A 25,227-nucleotide genomic window follows, 5' to 3' on the forward strand; every position below is an offset into this window, starting at 1 on the left:
CTAGATAAGACCCCTATTCCCCGTCTGGTATCGTTTAAAGCCCTTTGAAGCTGCACTGAAACTGTAATTTTGACCTTCAACCGTTTGGAGACCAGTGAAGTCCACTATAAGGAGAATAATCCTGGAATGTTTTCCTCAAAAACCTTCATTTCTTTTCGACTGAAGAAAGAAAGACATAAACATCTTGGATGACATGGGGGTGAGTAAATTATCAGGAAAAGTTTATTTAAAAGTGGACTAATCCTTTAAGTGTGTCAAGAAACAGTCATGAAAGTGTGTCTCTTAAGTGGCCTTTTATTTCATTAATATATTATCTGCAAGTATTTTTTATTTATTTTTTTAAATCTACTTTTGAGATTTTTTTAAGTACACTACAAGGGCACATTCAATACAATTAAGTGCATTAGATCAAGTGTTTAATTAGAGACTAGAAGTCAGAATATTTTGCCATATCTTAGTGTGTTATACGATGATTGAACACAAATTATGTGTCTCAGGATATAGTTATTGCTTTTCCCAGCATCCTCAGGGGCGTCTGAAGTGGAGTCAGAGGATGATGTTTGTGGGTCTCAAACATCTTTGCCGCGTCATGGCAACAGTTCAGCAAACATGCTTCACCGCGGCAACACTACGGCACACGTGTGTTGGCATCGCAACACCAGCGTTTCCTTGCTGGACTTCAGCATAGCGACGGAGGTACCAGTATCAATCCTGAGTATGAAAACGTCTATTAAATTCGTTATAGTTCATCAACTTCTCTGTGTCTGACAGAACAAGCTCTCAGGAAATCTGCTCAGAAAGTTCAAAAACAGCAACGGCTGGCAGAAACTCTGGGTGGTTTTCACCAGTTTCACCCTGTTCTTCTACAAAACACACGAGGTAAAGCGCCAACAGACACACACTTAGCTTTCTGTGTCTCAGTCGGATCTGTGTGAAATATCTGGACTCACGCTCATTTCTCTCTGTAAGGACGAGTTTCCTCTGGCCAGTCTGCCGTTGTTGGGTTACTCCGTCACAGATGCTGGAGAGTCTGAAAACATCCATAAGGATCACGTCTTCAAACTGCACTTCAAATCTCACGTCTATTACTTCAGAACTGAGAGTCAGTACTTTTTCGAAAGGTACAGCAAAATTCATTATTTTACAAAGCTCCTAATTCCTGCTTATTAATAGTTAGTAAGGTAGTTGTTAAGTTTAGGTATTTGGGATATAGAATATGATCATGCAGAATAAGGCATTAATATGTGCTTTATAAGTACTAATAAACATCCAATATCCTAGTAATATGCATGCTAATAAGCAACTAGTTACTAGTAAGAATTTGACCCTAAATTAAAATGTTACCAAATATTAATTTTCAATATTAATTATGAAGGCCATATACTTATCAACATATTTTCTTTAGACATAAGCCAAAATGTTACTGAATGTAGGTAAATATAATATTTTGCATTTTTACAAGTTTAAAACTTTTGTTTTTCACCATGAAAATTTTATATTAAAGTAGACCAAGTTGAAAAGACCAGGTTAATGTTTATTGTGATGTCTTTTTAAAATATGTATATCTTCTGTTAAGTACTAAAAAGACACCAGAAAAATGAATAAAACCCATAATAATTTCTGCAGTCAGTATGTCTTCTGCACATCAACATTCTGATGTCAAGCCAAAATACTATTTAAACAAAATCATTTTTAAAAAGATTTTTATTGCTTTTAGACAAACTGATCAAAATACCAATATACAAGTGCACTTTAAAAAATGTAATATTACTAATATTTGGTTATTATTTGGTCTCTATGCGTGCTGCGCAGCGATAAACAGTAGATGTTCTGTCTCACAGCTGTTATTATTATTATATTGTGTATTTTAGCACAGCTGGAACACTGTATTGACCAATCAGCTTCCAGGACCATGACTACCAGACATATTGTTCCCATTGTGCAGTAAAATATGGTTATTTTCTTGTGCAGTGTGGAAAATATTAGCAGAGTTTATGTAATTGCATTTAGTTGAGCAATAGTTTTGCAGTATTAAAGTGCAGTCACATTACTGAAACTGCGGGCAAATTTTGCAGGCAAAAAAGTCAATGAAGCGATGAATGTTCACATGTTCAAAATACAAACATGAATCTGATGGGGAACACATCCCTCACGAAATTCCTGATCGCACAGATTCCTATTGAGATGACTGCAGAACTTCCCCATACAGATGTAAATGTGACCGCACCTTTAATGCTGTAGTATTTTCATCTGTGTGTAGATGGATGACGGTGATCAGAAGTGCTACAGTCTCTGCCAGCAGAACCCGCTATCTGAACCGGACAGAACCGGACTGAACAGCATACAACCTGCCGTCTGAACCCCACAGAAACTGCCATGTGACCGGGACAGAAAACAACACAAGCCAACAGACCCATGCAGCCATCTCAGTGTGTGTGTGTATGTGTGTGTGTGCTTTATGACAACGTCACTTTTGTGACTGACTTTCTTTTTTAAATAATAGTGTTACATAATATGACGTTAAAGGGGAATGTCACCACTCGCTCAGATATCAGCCTCAGGTACGCTTTATTCCTATCATTTGTAATTTTGCTGAATTAAGGTTCTTAAGCTCCATCAGTGACATTAAAGCTTTATTATACACTCTTAAAAATAAAGGCTCCAAGAGGGTTTTTCCCCAGTGATGCCATAGAAAATCCACTTCTGGTTCCCCAAAGAACCTTTCAGTGATCAGTTCTTAAAAGAACCACTTTTTCTTAGTGTGAAGAACATTTTAAAAATATAAAGAACCTTTTGTCCAGTGAAAAGGTTCCATGGATGTCAAAGGTTCTTAATGGAACCTTCACTGCCAATAAAGAGCCTTTATTTGTAAGAGTGTAAAGGTGAAAATCAGAGAGTAAAACAGGACAGATCACAGAGGATTTCACACTCCAGTACCGAGATCATCATTGTACTTGCACTTTGGATAAAAGGTGCCTCCAAATCTCTAGCAAAAACTGCATTATGGATTTTATAAAAAGGCCTCAAATATTTCAAGGTGCTATGTTCCTGATTATGCTGGGTTTGAATATGACATGAGGTGAACTGAGGTTTATTACCACATAGATAGGCCTATTTATAGCGTGTGTTGACATACTGAAGTCAATATCTTGAGAAACTGAAAGACAAAGTGTTAGTAAAGGCTCAGAGATGAAGAGAGAGGTGGAATTCCCCTTTAAACTCATGACTTTCCCCATGAACACACAGGTGCTTTTTGTCCTCTAGTGTAAAGAACATCACGAACAAGCATTTCCTGCATTTTTTTACTGGGCTTTTACAGAATCTCATTTTGTAAGCGATGTTTAATTGTAAGCGTAAGCCGTAAGTGTCACTTGTCGCCTCTAAAAGGAGGCGGATCATTTCAGTGCCATGGTTTTTATAGTACAGATTTCTATGTTTCTATGTTTTAGACTTCAGCTGAAACCATGTTGGGTTCCAGAAGCCAATGTGCCAAAACCATTTTGGGTATTTCTGTTCGTTCCCATATTGGATTGAATGGTCAATAATGAAAAGGCATTGAGGATTTAGAGGCAAGTTATAAAATATATGAACTTTACTGAGCTTATATTTATAGTGTTAAAGTGCCATTAAGAGCATAACACACGAGCATTATTTTATGCTACAGCATTTATTTTCATCACCATGTAGCATTTGATAATGAAGAAGAGAGGATATTTTGTTATTCAAAGCTGTGAGAAGCTTGACACCCCTCACTGTCATTTTAGGGATATCATTTTCACCAAACTAAGAAACATTTACCTTAGATTCAGTATGCGATGAGCCACAGCTGTATATTACAGGTTAGTTTAGTCCACAGAAGACGTAAAGCTTTAAAATGTGCATATAAACATGTTTTAGTTTCATAAGGCCCAAACACTGCTCAAATGAAAGGAGAGAGAGGAGGAGAGAGAGTTTATTGGAAATGAAAGCAATAAAACCTCATTCCAGAAACCGCTTGACTTTTCTCTGTGCTCTTTCTTCATTACACTGGTCAGCAGAGGGCAGTGCTACATCATCATTATATAACTCTATACACACATCATGTATGTGCCATAAAATACAATAATAGATGATATTTTAGTATATATTTATGATTCTTCAATAACTAAGATTCTGTTTAGTTGATATGGAAGTGAGAGAGGTGCACATCTCTGTCAAACAGGCATTTCAAAATAAATAAATATTTATATTAAAATATTAAGATCATTTAATATTTTTCTCATTATTTGTAAGCTGTTTTAAAAGACCGTTATCAAACCACTCAACAGCCTATTTAGTGAATATGAAATCAGAAACAATCCATTCTTTTTTCTCTCCAAAAATTAGAAATGTCACACAGGATAAAAATCATATATCACAATTACATAAAATTATTAATTAAAGATATAATAATTAATGCCTTAATATTATATACATTTAAATATCCATATTAAAATATTAAAGGGGTCATGAACTACGTTGTTTTATTGTTTATAATGTTTCCTGGGGGTGCACTTATAATGTAAGTATGCTTCTCGCATCAAAAATTGTCATAATTTAGAAATAAAAAGCATTTTTCCTACCCTGATTTCAGCCCTCTGATTTGAACACTCTGTTTTAAGGGGCGTTTCTGCTGTGAGACTTCAGTGTAAACGCCCACTGCTGTGATTGGCTGACATCTTTCCATTTGAAATAGCCAAGTATTACTCTCTTTTTTAGCATGTTTTTACTGTTACAGTTCTCAAGGTTAACTAATTGTGAAAAGTGCTGCATTACATTTAGATCTATGGCATTATATTTAGATCGTGGCATGGAAGGTTGCAGTGATGAACATTGTAGCCGATCACAGACATATTGAGCGCATGAAAGCAGTGATCTCGTCATTGCAACTCAATTTCTGCACACTAACGAATGATTTCATCATAACTAACATTGCAAATGCGATATAACTAAGAGATTCGTTGAATAAAATGGGAGTTTTGGCGCAAGTCCAGAACTCGCGCTGTTTGATTGACAGCTCCAGTGATTGTAAAGGGAGCGTTCTTTGATCACTTTCTATATATAATTTAATCACTGATTAAATAAAAGATTATTTTCATCCTACTAAGAGAAACAACGTGAAGTTGAGTGTTTAGTCACTGGTTTGAATAGCTGACACATAGACAAAGAACATCTGACTGTACATGAATCATTAATATCAGATCAGGCATTAGAATGAACACAGTTACTGGGGTGCTCTGTTTTAAGGGGCGTGACGTTGCATTACTGTCGAGTCCATATCATAAAAAGTCTGTTTGCAAAGCCTGAGTTGAAATGTAATTGATTTACCAAAGAATTGAGAGAATAGAAAAAAATAAAGCTCAACTGAGACATTCACATTGTTGAAAATAAATAATCATATTCCTAGTATTAGGATCCTTTGAAAGGTAATGTTATTTTAGTCCTATATCACTCTTCTCTCCTCGTCATCTCACTAACACGCCAGTGGGCGGGGCTAACGTTGCAATCATGAAGTAGGCGTTGATTTCTTCTGCGGAGGCGGGGTTTCACCTATCTATGACAGGCACATTCCAGGATCAGTCATTCGCTGGGTCTGGTGTCAATAAAAGCTTTTATTGGACTAACAAGAAAGTTTTCAGTTCTGAAACTTACAGGATATTCTTACAGTACAATGACCTCTTATATATCAAAAGCTCAAGGAAAAGTTGATTTCTCAACTCATGACCCCTTTAAAATAATTTATATATATTTTCCTATATTATCTGAAGGCTGTTTTAAAAGACCATTGTCAAACCACTCAACAGCCAATCAATTCTTTTGTTGTTGTTTCTCTCCAAAAATAAGAAACGTCATTATATAATCTCACACACAATACAAATCATATGTCAGAAATATATATATAAATTAGGGCTGTCGTTTTAACGCGTTAACTTAATTAGCCTAATTATTTACAGGAAAAAATAGCTAATGCGTTAAAATTATTAACGCATTTAACACACCCGTCCCGCCCCACCCCAGACCTATGTAGATCATCTGATGTTTCATACAGTTGACTGATGACGAACATGAAGCAGGGCGACAACTCACTGTGTGATGAAGCCTAGAATGTAGTTAAATTGCGCCTAAAATTCAAGATATCAGGGCTAAAATGCCCCTGTATGAGTTTTTGTCTTATATTTATCATATGATATAGGTAAGCAATATCACACGGGTAACGAGCACAGTATCAAACCGAATGAATCTGCGTTTTAAATTAATTGAATGAATGAATGATTCAATGACTTACTCGATTAGACATTTACCGCCACCTACTGGCAGTTTTAGTGTATTTCAATATCACTAAAAAACCCATTAAAGAGAGGCTATAGTTCACCCAAAAATGAAAAATCTGTCATTTACTCACTCTCAGAGTCATTAAACTTAAAGCAGAAAATTTTATGTGTAATAAATTCTATGTTGAATAATAATAATAAAAAGATATATATTTCTTTCTAAAGCTACTTTTTTTGAAATGTCTATTTGATGCTTTTCTCATTTAACGCAATAATGACTTTAAGGGTAATTTCTCAGCCAAATTTGATGCACGATAAATTAGGCTAGATTAATTAATCGCCACATCATCTAAGTAATTAGATTAAAAATTTTAATCGCTTGACAACACTAAAAATTATAAAGTTGAAAAATTTTAATCTCATCTTGACTCTTATTTATTTTTTTATTTTATTATATTCTTTTATTTTTCTTTCTGTTTGTGTGTGTGTGTTTGCTGTTGAATTTAGTTTATTTTATGTATTGCCTGTTTTTAATTTGGGCCTTGAGTCTGTAATAAAGTTTGATGATGACGATGAAACAAACAAACAAATAAATATGACATAAGGTAGTCAGAGTTACACTTCCACGGTCCAGCTGGTGCTGTTACTAGAGAGGATTTCCTTCCGTTCTCTGGTGGCGTGTAAAGCGCTCCTCTAATGAGATTTCACACGGGTTTCGCCCTCCCGCTGAGATTTACCCCACTGTATACTGCTGACATGAGACACTGATGCTCGTTTGATAAGTGAAAGGGAATCCGTAAATATAGTTCAGTGTCTGGATGCCCTTTGACTTGTGAAATGATGTGAATCCACTGTATTAAGCATTATGTATTGTTATTTAATTAAAGACCAGTCGCGGTAGCGAATTAACGATTCCTACTATGGCGAACACTTAGCTCATGAACGTATTCACGGGCACGTTGCGCGTTAACTTTCCTATCATTCATGAATAATATATAAAATTGGGATGACGTTCCCAATGATATCGCTCATGAATATTAAGCAGCAAGACTACGTCGTAGTAGAATTGGTAACTGAGCTCTCTGCACAGGGGAGGGAGTTCAGAGTCGACGGGATTACGCCTGATTTCAGCGGCGTGTGTTAAACCTCCCACAAACACACGGACACGAGAGCATGACAGCACGGGAAAGTGCTTCATTTAGACCGCCAGAACTTCCAGGAGACTTTAAACCTCTGGGAATACGGACTAAAGGATCTGTCGCGTTCATCTGAACATGAGAGTTAACGGTTGGACTAGCAGAGGGCTTTTAAGAAGGAGTTTTATATCTCGGACACTCGCAAAGGTGCGCGCCTGTGCTCGGGACAGCGGAGAAAACGGACTTTGAGTGTTTTTAATTTATTTATTTAACAGTCTAATAGAAATTAATGAAAGTTTGTAGACAGAAATGTCAATCCCGACTCATGTGGAGACGCGTAGATTCACCCGCGGGCTCAGTAAACCGGGCACGGCGGCGGAGCTGCGGCAGAGCGTGTCGGAGGCGGTCAGGACCTCGGTGTTAGTGGTGAGTATCGCCCGTCTGTGCTGTGGTGAAGTGGTTAACAGCTGAAAGTGATATCAGAAGGTTGTGGGTTCGAACCTCAGTCATAAGCATAAGACGCTAGATAACTGTAAATGGCTGACCCAGTTGTAATAAGTGAAGCTTTGGATAAAACATCAGATAAACCAGTAATTTGCTATTGTATTTGGTTGATTTGATGTCAATGTCATGTCACATGCACCAATTTTCCACTGTATTGGAAGAAAAACTCATTGTGAAGACTCAAATGCATGACAGCAGTTGTTAATTAGTCAATTTTTTTTTTTTTTTACTGATTTAACTCCTTAGATGAAGAAGTCTCAGAATAAAATCAGGCATCAATGCAGGCAGTTGTTTATGTGGCCTCTGAGAGAGAAAAAAAAAAAGTTTTATATTTTTACTTATTACTTATTAGTTCATGCTAAGTTTGTTTTGTAGGAAGAACTAATAAATGCTTCGTTGTGTGTGTGTGATATCCTGAATGATGGTTCCAACTTTCCTTTCACATCTTTTGGATACAGAAATAGACTTCATCCAACCCGTTGTCAGGGAAAGAGAGTCAGAAACACCAGCGGTCGCTCCTCGGTGTGACTTATTATTTGTGTATTATGGAGAGGATGTGACAGAGGCAGTGTATTTCTGGAGGGCAGTTTGAGCGGACTTCTCGGTGTGATGTAGTAGCTAAAGATCTGGATTAGTACTTAAAGATGTTTGGTTAAAATCCCACAAGAGTTGAGCCCTGAACTGTCACCTGTATGCCCTTGAGTAAGAATCTTAACCTCAGGGGACTGACCCTGCGCTGTAAGACGCTTTGGATAAAAGCCTCAGCTAAATGACTACTTAATTACTAAGTTGCACATTTCAGGTGTTCCCGCTTAACCCAACAGGAAGTGATTTGAGTCCAGACTTGTGTGAATGAGTCACTGAAACTCAACTTTTGTTTCTTAACCAGCAGCTCACAAGCTGTTTAAGGCTGTGTGCAGAATACATACTAGTATACTACAGTTTATGTAGTATGCATACTATAGAGAAAAAAACGTGAGGTAGAATGTCCACCTTATTCACCCTTAGTTTAGTTTAGTTCACTTCAGAATTCAAATTTCCTGATAATTTACTCACCCCCATGTCATCCAAGATGTTCATGTCTTTCTTTCTTCAGTAGAAAATAAATTAAGGTTTTTGATGAAAACATTCCAGGATTTTTCTCCATATAGTGGACTTCACTGGGGTTCAACGGATTGAAGGTCCAAATGTCAGTTTCAGTGCAGCTTCAAAGGGCTCTACATGATCCCAGACGAGGAATAAGGGTCTTATCTAGCGAAACCATCGGACATTTTTCTGTCAAAAAAAAAAAAAAAAGTATATACTTTTTAAACACAAATGCTCATCTTGCACTAACTCTGCGATGCGGCACGCATTACGTAATCACGCTGGAAAGTGCGATGTAGGTGAAAGTACCGATCCAGTGTCTACAAAGCGAACGTACAAAGATCAAGTCAAACAGCCTTTACAAAAAAAGGTAAAACAACGATGTCGGATGATTTTAAAGTTGGAGGAGAAAATGAGATTTTCGCCCTACAGTGGTACTTCTGCCTACGTCACGCGTGACCTTTTCTACGTGATTACGTAATGCGTGGCGCATCGCAGAGCAGTCCAAGACAAGCATTTGTAGTTAAAAAGTATATAAATTTTTATATTTTTTAGAAAATGACGGATCATTTCTCTAGATAAGACCCTTACTCCTCGTCTGGGATCGTGTAGAGCTCTTTGAAGCTGCACTGAAACTGACATTTGGACCTTCAACCCGTTGAACCCCAGTAAAGTCCACTATATGGAGAAAAATCCTCAAAAACCTTGATTTCTTTTTGACTGAAGAAAGATAGACATATACATCTTGGAAGACATGGGGATGAGTACATTATCAGGAAATTTTTATTCTGAAAGGAACTAATCCTTTAAACCTAACCGTCAAAGCAGATTGTAAAAAAATGTACAAATGAGATCATACAAAATTAATACGAATTAGCCACCAATTTGCCAAAGTGTAAAATAGTTCCAAATTGCCACACTCATAAAAATAAAGGTTTTTTATTGGCATTGATGGTTTCATGAAGAACATTTAATATCTGTGAAATCTTTCCACTTCACGAAAGGTTCTTAATAGGTTTCTCAGATTTCTTTACACTTAGAATACATGACTGCATCGCTGTGAAAACACCCTTTATATTTAAGATTACATGAGAGTGTGTTGGAATTATTGTATCCCACAATCATGATATAGTTTTTTTTGCTTTAAATAAGGTTGTTATAATGTCAGAATGATAGATAGCAGTGAAATTTCACAATTCTCCAGTCCAATTTCAACACCACAGCAAAACTTAATACTAGCCAAACTAAGTTATCAAGCTTAATGATCACAAATAAACAGTCAATAATAAATTAAGAACAAGTAAACAAAAACAAAGCAAAAGGACAAATAGCCTACATAGAATAGAACAAAGATACAAGTGGCCAGTTGTGTTTATGTGAATACTTGGCACAACAGGCATTTTGACATTTGCCAAACACAATCAGAGTTGTATTAAAAAAATATCCTGGCTCTTCCAAGCTTTATAATGGGGGTGAATCGAGGATGAGATTTTGAAGCCCAAAAAAGTGCATCGATCCATCATAAACTTCAGTCCACACGGCTCTGGGGGGTTAATAAAGGCTTTCTGAAGTGAATCCATGTGTTTGAATGAGAAAAATATCCATATTTAAAACTTTATAAAGTAAAACAACGAGCTTTCTGCGTGACAGCCATACGCATTCGGCTGACGCCTAAAAAGCATTAACGTAGTACACAATGACCCCCTAAAGTGTGCGGTGGGTTTGGTAGGGGGTAATTGAGAATGAATGGGGCAAAGTCACGTGAGAGGAGACAATGCCTCCATCACGCTATGATTGGAGATGATCAGTTATGGTTGGATATGATTGGTTTGTGTGATAAATTCCGCCTCTTGATTTTGTGTGCATTCTCGAATCGGCCTAAATGACAACGGTTAATGGAAAGACTAATTTAAAAAGTAACTACACAACTCAGCCACTTGGATATCACTGCTTTATGACACGTCAAAACCAAACCTGAAGTGGCCTTAACACATGATGACTGTGGAGGTTTTTAGTGAGCAATCACCATGGTGAAATTAAAGGGTTAGTTCACCCAAAAATGAAAATTCTGTCACTTATTACTCACCCTCATGTCATTCCACACCCGTAAGACCTTCGTTAATCTTCGGAACACAAATTAAGATATTTTTGTTTAAATCCGATGGCTCAGTGAGGCCTACATAGCCAGCAATGACATTTCCTCTCTCAAGATCCATTAATGTACTAAAAACATATTTAAATCAGTTCATGTGAGTACAGTGGTTCAATATTAATATTATAAAGTGACGAGAATATTTTTGGTGCTCAAAAAAACAAAATAACGACTTATATAGTGATGGCTGATTTCAAAACACTGCTTCAGGAAGCTCGGAGCGTTATGAATCAGCATGTCCAATCAGCAGTTCGGAGCGCCAAAGTCACGTGATTTCAGCAATTTGGCGGTTTGACACGCAATCCGAATCATGATTCGACACGTTGATTCATAACGCTCCGAATCTTCCTGAAGCAGTGTTTTGAAATCGGCCATCACTATATAAGTCGTTATTTTGTTTTTTTGGCGCATCAAAAATATTCTCATCGCTTTATAATATTACAAAGGTCTTACGAGTGTGGAACGGCATGAGGGTGAGTAATAAATGACATTATTTTCATTTTTGGGTGAACTAACCCTTTAAAGGTACATCTTCTTCGTGTCTACAAGCTTGATGAATGCTGAAAATAAGATGACTATTAAAAAGAAAAGCTGATCGTTAGTTCACAAATAAAATATATTGTTTAAATTGTTACTGCCTTTAGTTATTTTGGAATAAATGTAAAAATGCGTAACAAACACTAATTTGATGAAATTTAAACTTGGTTTTAATAAATTGAATGTTACACAGTTAGTGTAGAAATACAAAATAGAATTGTATTTGGTCTCTTTTTTTTATGTAATGTTTATTTAACCAGGAAAATGAAGTGTAACAGGGACATAATATTTGATATATAAAAAAAGTGATGACTTTGTCTCCTCATTTTAAAACACCACCGTACACCACTGAGTTAAAGTCTTTAGAGCTTCAAAACGCGTGAAAAGGATGAACATTCATGACAACACAATACTGCAACATCATATAACCACGATAGAGACAATAATCCAACATTTCTACTGACTGTTACATTTCTAATATTGCCCACCCCTACATTTGTACATGTAATTCGCGAAGTGTTTTGTTTCCATGATGGTTACTGGACTCTATTGGCTGAATTAAACATCCTATGCCCTGAAGTCATGTGACAGCAATGTAGCATAGAAATGTTTATCGTTCCATATAATGCTTTCTGTTTCACATACTATTTAAAAACATAAGGCAGTATAGAGTGTGCAGAATGCTAGACTTCCGTTCTGAACACAGGCTAATCCCAGAATGCTCTGATCTGATGATCATAACTCTCGTCTCAATAAAGCGCATGGTGGGCCAAGAATGTGTGTGTAACTCCACTGAGTTCACAAACGCTTACATTCCTGCATTATACATGTACATACAAATGAAATGAGACTCTGTGTTTACAGAATAAAGGCTAGATTGTGTCACGTTTGCATGGTTTGTGCTCTGACAGGCCTCTGAACACAAATGTATTGTGTGTTGGACCCACAGATATGCGTTTAGGCGTGTAAACTCTAAGTGTGGCTGTATTCATTTTGCATTTCATCATGAATCAGGTGTCCGGTTTGATTCAGTCTAACCCACTCTGGACTGTGGGATTGATTTCAAAATCCTCCTCTCTGATGTCTTCAAGTAGATATGAGTAGAGTTTTGTGTTTCAAATCATATAAAACATGAAACCAGATTTTTACAAGTGGTGTGTGCCTGTGCAAAACTCAGCGCCACAATGCCAGGGTGTTGCTAGGTTGCTTTTGGATCAAGTCCAAAGAATCAGGTCGAGTCTTTAAATGTGGCTCGGCTTTATTGCAGACTGACGGCAACCTTGTAGCTCAACGTATCTTTAAGCAATCGTAAATATCATTCCCCTATGGAGAAAATGATTGGGATTTTTACTTCCTGAACCCGACTGTTGCACTCTATAGGAGTAGTGAGTGATGCTGATTTTAATGAACACTACTACTAATAAAACACCTAGGGTTAATTTCTGCTGTGCACTATAATCAAATCTTCTGACTGTGTGTGATAGTCATCTGGCTGGATTTTTATTTATGCTTTTGAGTAATCATGGACTTTGTTCAGGTAGGCATTAGGCACTCTTAGTGGCTCTGGAAAACAAAAGCACACAGTTGCTTGAAGGGTTATGTTTACCCCCAACATTCATCAGCAGTTTATATATAAGCCTAATTTAGTAATATTGCCCTTAAATGAACTCTGTGTATCATGTGCTCTGTGTTGGCACATCAAATATATGATGTCATAACAATAAATGGCATGTATTTTAATCAAGCATTTTCAGTGTGCTGAAATCATGTTTTGCTTCGTCTTCAAACCAATTATAAATCTACAGGTATTACTCACCCAAAACACACACACACCTGAATGATGACATTACCAACGCACAAATGTGTGCTTAACCAGCCTGTGATAAAGTTATCTGGGTAAATGTCTGGTTACTAGTAATGGCAGTATTTTTGCTTGCACTACAGCGTTCGTATGTTACTGAGGCTACGTCTACGCTAATATGGATACATTTAAAAATGCATCTTTTCTCTATGTTTTGGCCTTCCGTCCACACTGAGACTGAGACACTCTCCCAACGCCGCCAGTGCGACTGGCCTGAACAGGCCCGGTATGTAGGGGTGCTAGAGGCTGCATCCTCAGCTGAAAATAATAATAGCATATTAGTGAAACAGATTTGGCAAACGATCCAGTGCGTATTTGTGTTTGCGCTCCAGAGAGCATCAAAGGTTTCTATGTACAACATGTTTTTCCAGCGTTGAGCATTGTAGCCAATCATAGACGTATCTGTTGATTTCTGGAACGCAGTGGTTTGTCCACTGCTGAGTTTTGATATTGGATTCAGATATTGGATTATCAGAAACAGGGTCAGAAATTATCAGGGGCTTGGGGCAAAAATGCCACCAAAATGAATATAAATGCCACCAAAATTCAAGATATATATTTTCCTAGCCTTATTTTCCTAGGGTCTGCTTCATTGGAATTATCCACACACACATTGGATTTGGCACAGGTTTTACGCCGGATGCACCAAAATTACAGATATGGGTGAAAAAATGACCCTGTATGAGTTCTTGTTTTTTTTTTTTTGTATAATGTATGATATAGTTAAGAAATTACTTATTTTTAATGACTTATATTTTAGGCACAAGTACAACATTGTCTGATTTCATTAAAAAAAATAATTCCAAACAAAGTCACAGCTGAGCCGCTGCGCATCTCTGAGCAAACACACAGCGGTGTTTCAATGATGAATGAATCGGCTTTTTGAACGAATTGGGTGAGGGAATGATTCAATGACCAATTCATAAAAACAGCGGCTGCATCTGAAATCGCATACTTCCCTATATATATCGGCAAGTAGGTGAAAAACAGTATTTGACAAAAGATGTATACAAATTCACAGTACTTATAAGAGTGGATATCAATTTAAGTAGTCAAATATCGCCCTGTAATGGGAAGGTTAATTTCAGTCATTGATCAGAAGGTGCTCTTAAAAAGAAATTTAAGCGTGGAGTCCTGATAGCTGCTATGTGCTGTTCACTTTCAGTGTTGCTAAGGATAAATGTTACTTTGTACAATCTTCATATTACATTCCTGCAAAGATGACAGAAAATGTATGCATTTATGCTGTCCTTATGCAGCAAAACATGAGGGCAGTTGCATTTTAGACCATACTTGTTTTTGCAGCGTTGAGCAATGTAGCCAATCACAGACATATCTGTTAAATTCTGGAATGCAATAGCCAATCAGAGGTGTTTAAGTTAGAATCCAATCATCGCTCTAAATGCAGGAGTTCTTGTCCAGTTTTACATTAAAAGGCGACTGAGTGCGACCTGAACGCACTAGTAAGTGGTGAGATGTTTTGCTAATGAAATTATCTTTATGAACTTTATTATGTGTGGTCTCTCTGTATCATCTCAGTGAGCTTTTATTGTTTTTCGCCTGTGCAGTAAGATGATTTAAATGTTTTCTGATGTTTCAGTGTGAATAAGAAACATTTGGAATATGCTAGTGTTTCATTTTGAGATGAAAACACCATTTTTAAACGTATCTGGATAATTGTAGGTGTAGCCTAAATTGTTGTCCAACTGTTTGACATTGATGAACTCTGGCTGTTTGTCCAGACAGCATGTGTTTATGACATCTGAAGAGCGATGTGTTATGGCTTTATTGTCTGCGTGATGCTGTTTGTAATTGTGTGAGTGAATCAGGCAGGAGATGGAGATGAGGGACTGGTCATCCTGGTTCCGATTCCTCTCTGCCAGCGTTAGAGCCGCATTGTTCAGTGACTGACCTCCACCATGGCACTTCCTTCCTCATAAACACACTCATACAGATCACATTACAGCTGCTCCTGATGATGATGAGTCTTGGCTTCACACCCTGCAGGGAAAACACACACACACACACACACACAGGAAGTGTCCTCATAAACCATGTTTACGTTGTAATACCCATGTCATTATACACATTTGTGTCCTCATAAACCATGTATACAAGAACACAAACACTTACACACACTCTTAAACACTCACACACGCCTAATTTTGTAAGGAAGTACTGGCACATAAGCCATTATATCCACAGGCTCTCTGTCCTTTCCTCGTTTCCTTTTATTTCACCCTCCCCTGTCATAACTGTTTCTTGGTAAAACAAATTCAGCATTATTTGCTTATATAAATGAAAACTCATGTAGAGACTCTTTCAAGCTTTGAGTTAACTGCGTTGCCAATGAGAAGTGAGTGTGTGCTGACTCCGGGAAATGAATGAATAGAATCATACAAAGTTAACAAATGTACTAGGAAATAAAATCTGAATTGTTTTATTGGCTCACACATTTTACACTTCCTCTGTGTGTGTGTGTACAGTATTGTACAGTGTGTTTAGATCGGTAGCGTGTCATTGATTGCAGGTTGATCTGAATGTGGTTTGTTGTAGCAGTTCAGTACGCGGTTCTCAGACCACAGTCCTTCCCTATGGAAATGACTGTGCTTGTGTGTGTGAAGTTTTATACCGCATCACACCCGTCAAGAACAAGTCCAGGTCATATTTCACCCCACAACCTGAAGAAAAAAAAAAAAAAAAAAGTGATATTTTGCATAAAGGAAATGAAACCTATTTTAAGATCCATTATGATTAAGATGCATTACATTGTGACATCGTGGCTGTAGTGAAACTGCTACAAGGTTGAGGATCCAATCGCAATATTCATTAATGGGGTAATCCACAATCATAGTCCAGAAGTCAGGCAAAAGGTCAAGACAGTAACAAGGAACAGGGCAGAGGCAAACAAAGATACAAAAACCAAGGGCATGAATGAATCAGGTAACAGTAATACAGCAATTATAGACATGCAAGACCTAGCGAAGAGTGATTGATAGCTAGCTTTTATAGGCAGGGGAAATGATATAATCAGAAACAGCTGTGAATAATCATGGCTGATTAGACCGGGCAGTGGGTTATGAGTAATCTTTGATGGTGTGGCAATAGTCTGGGGTGGAGTGCCCTCTGGTGGCTATCAAGGGCACTCCAGCTGGTGATCGTGGAGAGGAGGAAAGACTGGAGGCGACGGTAGTGCAGGAGGCGGAGGTAGTGCAGGAGGCCAAGGCGGATCTGGCAGAGTAAATGGCCAGGGTGGTGCAGGTGGAGCAGGTGGCCAGGGCGGTGCAGGTTGAGCAGGAAGGGCTGAAGACCCCCACGGTGGAGCAGACGGTGCTAAAGTCCACTGAGGCTTTGCTGAGGACCACCAAGGTGGAGCAGGTGGAGCTGATGTCAGTTATGGCAGAGTCGATCTGGCAGAACTAGAGACCAACACAGCTCGTCAGGCAAAACTGAAAGACAAAGCACAGAGAGGTTAGCATTGGCCACAGGGGCCGTGTGAGAGCAGACAGGGAGCTCGAGGGCGTCTTCCATGGACATAACGGGACTGGCAGGGTGTCTCCGGTTGGCCCCAGTGGTCAGCTCAGGGCTGACAGAAAGTTCATGGACAACTTCTGCGGTCATGTCGAGGCAGACAGGAAAATCAGGTACAAGCTCTGCGGTCACGTTGATACAGACAGGAAGTTCAGATACAACCTCTGTGGACACAACAGGGCAGACAGGAAGTTCATAGGTCAGGAGGCTGGGCTGGAGTGGACTCATGGGCTGGAGCGGGCTCTGGAGCGGACTCTTGAACTGGAGCGCAGTGCACTGCCCAAACACACCGATGGCCATCGCCATAACAGGGAGTGCAGTTGTCAGTGGGACCAACTCTGCAACCCACCAGACTCGAAACCACCGCAGAGATACCAGCTGCTCACATTGACATCAGCGGTGTGTCCTGCAAACATGAAGCCCGTATCAAATGCCTAGGGGCTGCCTTAATGGCTTCTTGTGCAATGTTCATGACCACCAGGAATACTGATGTGGCGTCCATGACAGCTGAAGACTCTGGCGAGGTACCCATAATAGCTGGAGACTCTGGCTTAGTGTTCGTGAAGGCTGAAAGCTCTGGTGTGGCAGCCATGTTGGCTGGAGGCTCTGGTGTGGTGGCCATCTTGGCTGATGACTCTGGCACGGCGGCGATCTTGGCTGAAGGCTTAGGTGTTGCGGCCATGTCATGAACAGGCTCTGGTAGAGAAACCACAGGACGGGAAGGTACAGAAAACACAGAATAGCAATCATCCCTTAAAGAATGTTTAAAGGAAGCATCCTCAACTTCCCTGACAGTGAAGGAGGATCAAGATAGCAGGAGGGCATAGTCCACAAATTCTCTCAGCGATCCTCGAGGACAATCACAGATCAGTGTTGTCTGTAGTGGTTTGTTCAGTCTATAGCAAAAGTAGTCAATGAGAGCATAGTCTGAGAGATCAGTGAAATTAACAATACCTAGAAAGTCCTGGATGTGGTCCTTGAGCGAGCGAGTCCCTTGACGAAGGTGGACAAGGCGTACTGCTGGATCCATAGTAAGGCTAGGTCTTCTGTAATGAATCTGCTCCGAGACTCAAAGGTTGAGGATCCAAACACACTATATTTATTAATAGGGTAATCCACAACCATAGTCCAGAATTCAGGCAAAAGGTAGAAACATAAGCAAATCAGCCCAAACAGTAACACGGAACAGGGCAGAGTCAAACAAAGATACGAAACCAAAACATGAGAGAATTAGGTGACAGAGCGCTTAGAAATGCAGCAATTACAGACATGCAAGACCTAGTGAAGAGTGACTGATAGCTGGCTTTTATAGGCAGGGGTAACGATATAATCAGAAACAGCTGTGAACAATCATGGCTGATTAGTCCGGGCAGTTGGATATGGGTAATGAAGTCCTTGATGGTGTGGCAATAGTCTGTGGTGGAGTGCCCTCTGGTGGCTATCAAGGCCTATAATCAGAACTATAATCAAACTTAAAAGTAAAACATCAAGTATAGTAATGACAGTTTAGGGGGAAAATGTGTTTAATTGCTATCTTTTGGGGTGTATTTGGGGGTTCTGGGATTAAAAATGATTTTTCATTTGGTTATATGTTTGAGCAAAGGTTTAGATATTTAAGACTTTTTATGAGCTTACATTTTTTTACTATACATTTTACAGTTTGCATATCTGTTTTTAGTCACAAATGTAAGTGAAACGCACTCACTGTGGATTCCTGCCATAAACAAATCATTGATCGGTCAAGATAAAGCTTCAAGGATGATGAGCTGCATCCCAATTCAGAGACTGCATCCTTCAAAGGCTGCATTTAAAGGCAGAATGCGGCACAGCGAAGGCTGTCCCATTTCAAAAACTCCTTCAGATTATTCCAAGAGCAATGCTGGATCCATATCCCAAACCACAATATTTTCCCTTATTCAAATCAGTGATACACTAGTCATACTCATTTGAATGTTTAGATAGTGTGTGTTATTGTCCTGGAGAAGAGCCCAGCGCTCAGATCCCTGTCTGCAGCTCATCCACACTGCTATAGAAACATCACAGAGCCATAACAGATGAACGAGAGAGAGAGAGAGAGACAGGAGGGGCTTGCTTCTCTCTGTTGAATACCTCCTTGAAAAATATCTGTGGTTATAGCATGAATATATTGATGCCTGCCAGAAACATGATATAATAGACCTAACCTAAATGGTATAACAAATGTCTTAATTATCATTTTAAGAGGTCTTAAATTTGAGGATGCAAAAACAGGAATCACGATACAGCCTAATGTGATTGGCTGTGAAAAGGCTATGATTTCATTAAATAAATATGAGCATTGCTTCTTTCAAAGTAAAACGCGGCGCTGTTGCGCGTTCTACAGGCTGGCAGTTTCAGAATAGTTTGCATTCAGTGAATACATCACATTTACTGTATGTCAATAGACTGCTCATTACCTACTGTTGTAGATGGTTGTAAGAGTGTGTATTTTATCTCCACATTAATAATGTGGAGATAATAGTAAAGCATATGCATTTCAAAATAAAAGTCCCAGTGTATTTTGGGCTTGCTTATAACTAAAAAGGAAACTAGCTAGGAAGGAAAGACTAACTTTATTTAACACGTATTATTCAGTATACAGTAGATTTTGCATACCTGTTTGGGGCAGGAAAAAGTATGTGTCAAGCCCTGCATGAATATTTGGCATTAACACACACCCACACACAATGTTTCTGACTGGTGGTTTGGCACAGACTCATATGATATATGTGGATTTTGGACAGATATATTTGACTTGGGTTGCTGAGTCTGGAAAGGGCTCAGTTTAGACTTGTCTCAGAAATACAGTCTTAAGCCAGGATTATTTTCCTCTCTCTCTCACTGATACACAACCTGTCATATCTTTCCCACACATTCAGTATCTACTTTTCTTTAGACAACACCTCCACAGTTCATTCACAGACTCTCTGTGTACATTTGTTAAATCACAAGCTCTAAGCTCATTAGTTGGCTTTACACAAGTTCCAGGAATTATTGCAACAGATACATGACCCTTACCAAAAAGAGGAAGTATACTTCAAGTTCATTTTAATAAGTAAACTTGAGTTCTAGTATATCTTCCAAGTTTACTTTATGTAATATGCTACCAGTGTAGTATTATATGTGTATGTGTACTATTTCAAGACTTCTTGGGACTACATGGCCTACTTTTTAGTTTAGAAAAGTATACTTTTACGTGTACTTTACTGTAAGTGTACTTTAGTTTATTTTGTATGTTTTGAGGTGTACTCTACTAATTTCTTTAAGTGAACTTTACATCATACTTACAGTTTACTATTTATATAATTTTTTTTGCATGATACAGGTTCCTATTTAGGTATTAATGTTTCCTTGAAATAAAATAGATTTGAAGTCAACTCCTACGTACAGTGGGTACGGAAAGTATTCAAACCCCCTTAAATTTTTCACTCTTTGTTATATTGCAGCCATTTGCTAAAATCATTTAAGTTTATTTTTTTCCTCATTAATGTACACACAGCACCCCATATTGACAGATAAACACAGAATTGTTGACATTTTTGCAGATTTATTAAAAAAGAAAAACTGAAATATCACATGATCCTAAGTATTCAGACCCTTTGCTGTGACACTCATATATTTAACTCAGGTGCTGTCCATTTCTTCTGATCATCCTTGAGATGGTTCTGCACCTTCATTCGAGTCCAGCTGTGTTTGATTTTACTGATTGGACTTGATTAGGAAAGCCACACACCTGTCTATATAAGACCTTACAGCTCACAGTGCATGTCAGAGCAAATGAGAATCATGAGGTCAAAGGAACTGCCTGAAGAGCTCAGAGACAGAATTGTGGCAAGGCACAGATCTGGCCAAGGTTACAAAAAAATTTCTGCTGCACTTAAAGTTCCTAAGAGCACAGTGGCCTCCATTATCCTTGAATGGAAGACGTTTGGGACGACCAGAACCCTTCCTAGAGCTGGCCGTCTGGCCAAACTGAGCTAAAGGGGGAGAAGAGCCTTGGTGAGAGAGGTGAAGAAGAACCCAAAGATCACTGTGGCTGAGCTCCAGAGATGCAGTCAGGAGATGGGAGAAAGTTGTAGAAAGTTAACCATCACTGCAGCCCTCCACCAGTCGGGGCTTTATGGCAGAGTGGCCCAACGGAAGCCTCTCCTCAGTGCAAGACACATGAAAGCCCGCATGGAGTTTGCTAAGATGGTGAGAAATAAGATTCTCTGGTCTGATGAGACCAAGATAGAACTTGTTGGCCTTAATTCTAAGCGGTATGTGTGGAGAAAACCAGGCACTGCTCATCACCTTTCCAATACAGTCCCAACAGTGAAGCATGGTGGTGGCAGCATCATGCTGTGGGGGTGTTTTTCAGCTGCAGGGACAGGACGACTGGTTGCAATCGAGGGAAAGATGAATGCGGCCAAGTACAGGGATATCCTGGACGAAAACCTGTGCTCAGGACCTCAGACTGGGCCGAAGGTTTACCTGCCAACAAAACAATGACCCTAAGCACACAGCTAAAATAACGAAGGAGTGGCTTCACAACAACTCAGTGACTGTTCTTGAATGGCCCAGCCAGAGCCCTGACTTAAACCCAATTGAGCATCTCTGGAGAGACCTAAAAATGGCTGTCCACCAACGTTTACCGTCCAACCTGACAGAACTGGAGAGGATCTGCAAGGAGGAATGGCAGAGGATCCCCAAATCCAGGTGTGAAAAACTTGTTGCATCTTTCCCAAAAAGACTCATGGCTGTATTAGATCAAAAGGGTGCTTCTACTAAATACTGAGCAAAGGGTCTGAATACTTAGGACCATGTGATATTTCAGTTTTTCTTTTTTAATAAATCTGCAAAAATGTCAACAATTCTGTGTTTTTCTGTCAATATGGGGTGCTGTGTGTACATTAATGAGGAAAAAAATGAACTTAAATGATTTTAGCAAATGGCTGCAATATAACAAAGAGTGAAAAATTTAAGGGGGTCTGAATACTTTCCGTACCCACTGTACACTACTCAGGATTAAGAACATGTCTTTTTTTCTTTATAAATTAAAATTGTCAAACAAATATTGTATTGGATGGCAAAATATAACACCATAATGACAACTCACATTGACATCCCAGTTCAAACAAAACAAAAACACATGAAAAAATAGTGTGCGAAAAAAATGTTTAATAGGCTAGTCCGTCAAAAGACTAAACACAACTACAGTACAAGCCAGGCATACTTAATAAACTTGATGATACTTTTATTTTCTTGATCAAAAAATTAAGTACAAGAAATGGCCAGATATACTTAGACTTGTCAGTATACTTAAGTATAATTTTGTTCAGTATATCTCTGATAAGTGCATAAAAGTATGCTCTCTCATTATAAGTATACTATAATAGTTTATATTATGTGCCAGTGCATCTATACAGAGAATCTGGAAGCAGTGCAGTGCCTTCAAGTGAAGTGTGTCATAATATCTTTAAAAGCTTTCTCCCATCCCAGTTTAATATGTCATCTGTAGGTCGATTGATTTGTTGAGGTATCCTGATCTTTCTGGTCCATCTTGATCAGCAGTTCTGCTGAAAGGATGCAAACAAACTCCACCTGCACCCTGTTCTGTGGAAAGAGCTGCTGTTTACTGAAGGAATCATCTGTATTTTCTCTCGTGAGAGCTCTGAAAGCTCAGGTTTAGAACTTCAATTATTGTCTTCATTCATGAGTGGATCTCTGTCACTTCAGACAATCTGAGGTTTACTTTTTCTAACAGTATGAAGCAGGAAAATGTACAAAGAGACATTGTTAAAGTAATCCATGTGAACAGAGCAGTTTAATCCAAGTCTTCTGAAGAGACACAGTTGCTTTATATGATGAACAGATTTAATTTAGGCTTTTATTCACATGTAAACACTGATTATCACACACACATGCAGTATGGCACATCACAAACTCAAATAGCATTTTCAACTAAATTAAATTCCATAATCAGACATTTCCAAAATTCAGAGTGCAACTAAAGATTCAGCTGGACATAATACCGGGTGAGACTGCTGTCTTTTGTAATATGATTAGATTAGGAGGGGCTGAAGCATGTTACAGTATTAGGAAAGTATACAGCGTCAGTTTTCACATCTTCCCCAGCCTGCAGCAGAGCTCTGCCCCGGCCCGTATCGAGACCTGAGTCAGGTGGAGCTCCTCACACGCCTGCAGCTCCTCCACTGACAGGATGAAACAAAGACCTGGGCTGGAGTCATTCTCACACACACGTGTATATATACAACGATCAGGCATAACATTATGACCACCTTCCTAATATTGTCCCCCTTTTGCTGCCAAAACAGCCCTGACCCGTCGAGGCATGGACTCATCTAGACCCCTGAAGGTGTGCTGTGGTATCTGCACCAAGATGTTAGCATCAGATCCTTTAAGTCCTGTAAGTTGTGAGGTGGAGCCTCCATGGATCGGACTTTGTTTGTTCAGCACATCCCACAGATGCTGGATTGAATTGAGATCTGGGGAATTTGGAGGCCAAATCAACACCTCAAACTCGTTGTTGTGCTCCTCAAACCATTCCTGAACCATTTTTGCTTTGTGGCAGGAGCATTATCCTGCTGAAAGAGGCCACAGCCACCAGGGAATACCGTTTCCATGAAAGGGTGTACATGGTCTGCAACAATGCCTAGGTAGGTGGTACGTGTCAAAGTAACATCCACATGGATGGCAGGACCCAAGGTTTCCCAGCAGAACATTGCCCAAAGCGTAACACTGCCTCCACCGGCTTGCCTTCTTCCCATAGTGCATCCTGGTGCCATGTGTTCCCCAGGTAAGCGACGCACACGCACCCGGCCATCCACGTGATGTAAAAGAAAACGTGATTCATCAGACCGGGCCACCTTCTTCCATTGCTCCGTGGTCCAGTTCTGATGCTCATGTGTCCACTGTTGGCTCTTTCAGCGGTGGACAGGGGTCAGCATGGGCACCCTGACTGGTCAGCAGCTATGCAGCCCCATACGCAACAAACTGTGATGCACTGTGTATTCTGACACCTTTCTATCAGAACCAGCATTAACTTCTTGAGCAATTTGAGCTACAGTAGCTCGTCTGCTGGATCGGACCACACGGGCCAGCCTTCGCTACCCACGTGCATCAATGAGTCTTGGCCGCCCATGACCCTGTCGCCGGTTCACCACTGTTTCTTCCTTGGATCACTTTGGATAGATACTGACCACTGCAGACCGGGAACACCCCACAAGAGCTGCAGTTTTGGAGATGCTCTGACCCAGTCGTCTAGCAATCACAGTTTGGCCCTCGTCAGACTCGCTCAAATCCTTACGCTTGCCCATTTTTCCTGCTTCTAACACATCAACTTTGAGGACAAAATGTTCACTTGCTGCCTAATATATCCCCCCACTAACAGGTGCCGTGATGAAGAGAGAATCAGTGTTATTCACTTCACCTGTTAGTGGTCATAATGTTAATCCTGATCGGTGTATACATTAGAGATGCGCTGATACTGCAAACTTGTAAAAACTAGTGTTTTTTATAGCTAACTATCGAACTGTGAACATCGGATAACTTTCCTGAAGTAAATGCAACGTTAAGTGACACATTGCTCACAAGCTGTTGTATTGGCGTCTTTCAGCGGTCTAAACACTGATTGAGCGATGACAAGACATGATTCATTTCAGTAAGTCACAGCACTGTATCTTTCAACAAATTTACTGATGTTCATGCATGTTTTTTTACGTGTTATAATGTGTATAAAAGTGGAAGAGATACACAGTATGAGTTGCAGTCTGAACACGTTTTTCCGCCCCACTTTGACAAAATAATTGCTTTTATCGTCTGATACCAATTATTGGCCGATACATTGGTGCATCTCTTTTATATTTTTATATATATATATATATATATATATATATATATATATATTATAGTAATGAATGTAACTTTCATGCACAATTGACGGATAAACTGCACGCTCCTATTTCAAGTGTTGAGTTGTGGATATTTTCAGCAAACAGTTTGCTTCGTATTCAGTTTTACAGCATTAAAGAGGGCAAATATTATCATTCAACTGAACTGTGTTTATGCATTTTAAACAGATTATGTTCTTCATCCATGCAATAAAAGCAC

General features: G+C 39.1%; 2 protein-coding genes and 1 long non-coding RNA gene across 3 annotated transcripts in view; 2 read left to right on the top strand and 1 right to left on the bottom strand.

Moving 5' to 3' along the window:
• LOC127519164 (FERM, ARHGEF and pleckstrin domain-containing protein 1) overlaps positions 1–3,990 on the top strand; it is a 42,026-nt gene extending 38,036 nt beyond the window's left edge. Inside the window, exons 23-26 of the mRNA XM_051906678.1 lie at positions 521–696; positions 772–879; positions 970–1,121; positions 2,261–3,990. Of these exons, the coding sequence (XP_051762638.1) occupies positions 521–696; positions 772–879; positions 970–1,121; positions 2,261–2,336 (512 nt within the window). The 3' untranslated portion in view covers positions 2,337–3,990. The remainder of the gene's footprint in view (positions 1–520; positions 697–771; positions 880–969; positions 1,122–2,260) is intronic.
• A 3,387-nt stretch (positions 3,991–7,377) lies between these two features.
• The window catches only part of zmp:0000001200 (dedicator of cytokinesis protein 9), a 108,234-nt gene continuing 90,384 nt past the window's right edge, over positions 7,378–25,227 (top strand). The window contains 1 exon segment of the mRNA XM_051906666.1: positions 7,378–7,852. Coding sequence (XP_051762626.1) covers positions 7,736–7,852 — 117 coding nt within the window. The 5' untranslated portion in view covers positions 7,378–7,735.
• LOC127519190 (uncharacterized) lies at positions 14,253–19,104 on the bottom strand. The gene is made up of 2 exons (XR_007931743.1): positions 18,052–19,104; positions 14,253–17,015 (listed from the first exon to the last, which is right to left on the bottom strand). It is a non-coding gene; the product is annotated as an uncharacterized LOC127519190 (long non-coding RNA).

This window comes from Ctenopharyngodon idella, chromosome 9 (genome assembly GCF_019924925.1).
Source record: "Ctenopharyngodon idella isolate HZGC_01 chromosome 9, HZGC01, whole genome shotgun sequence".
Taxonomy (NCBI): Eukaryota; Metazoa; Chordata; class Actinopteri; order Cypriniformes; family Xenocyprididae; genus Ctenopharyngodon; species Ctenopharyngodon idella.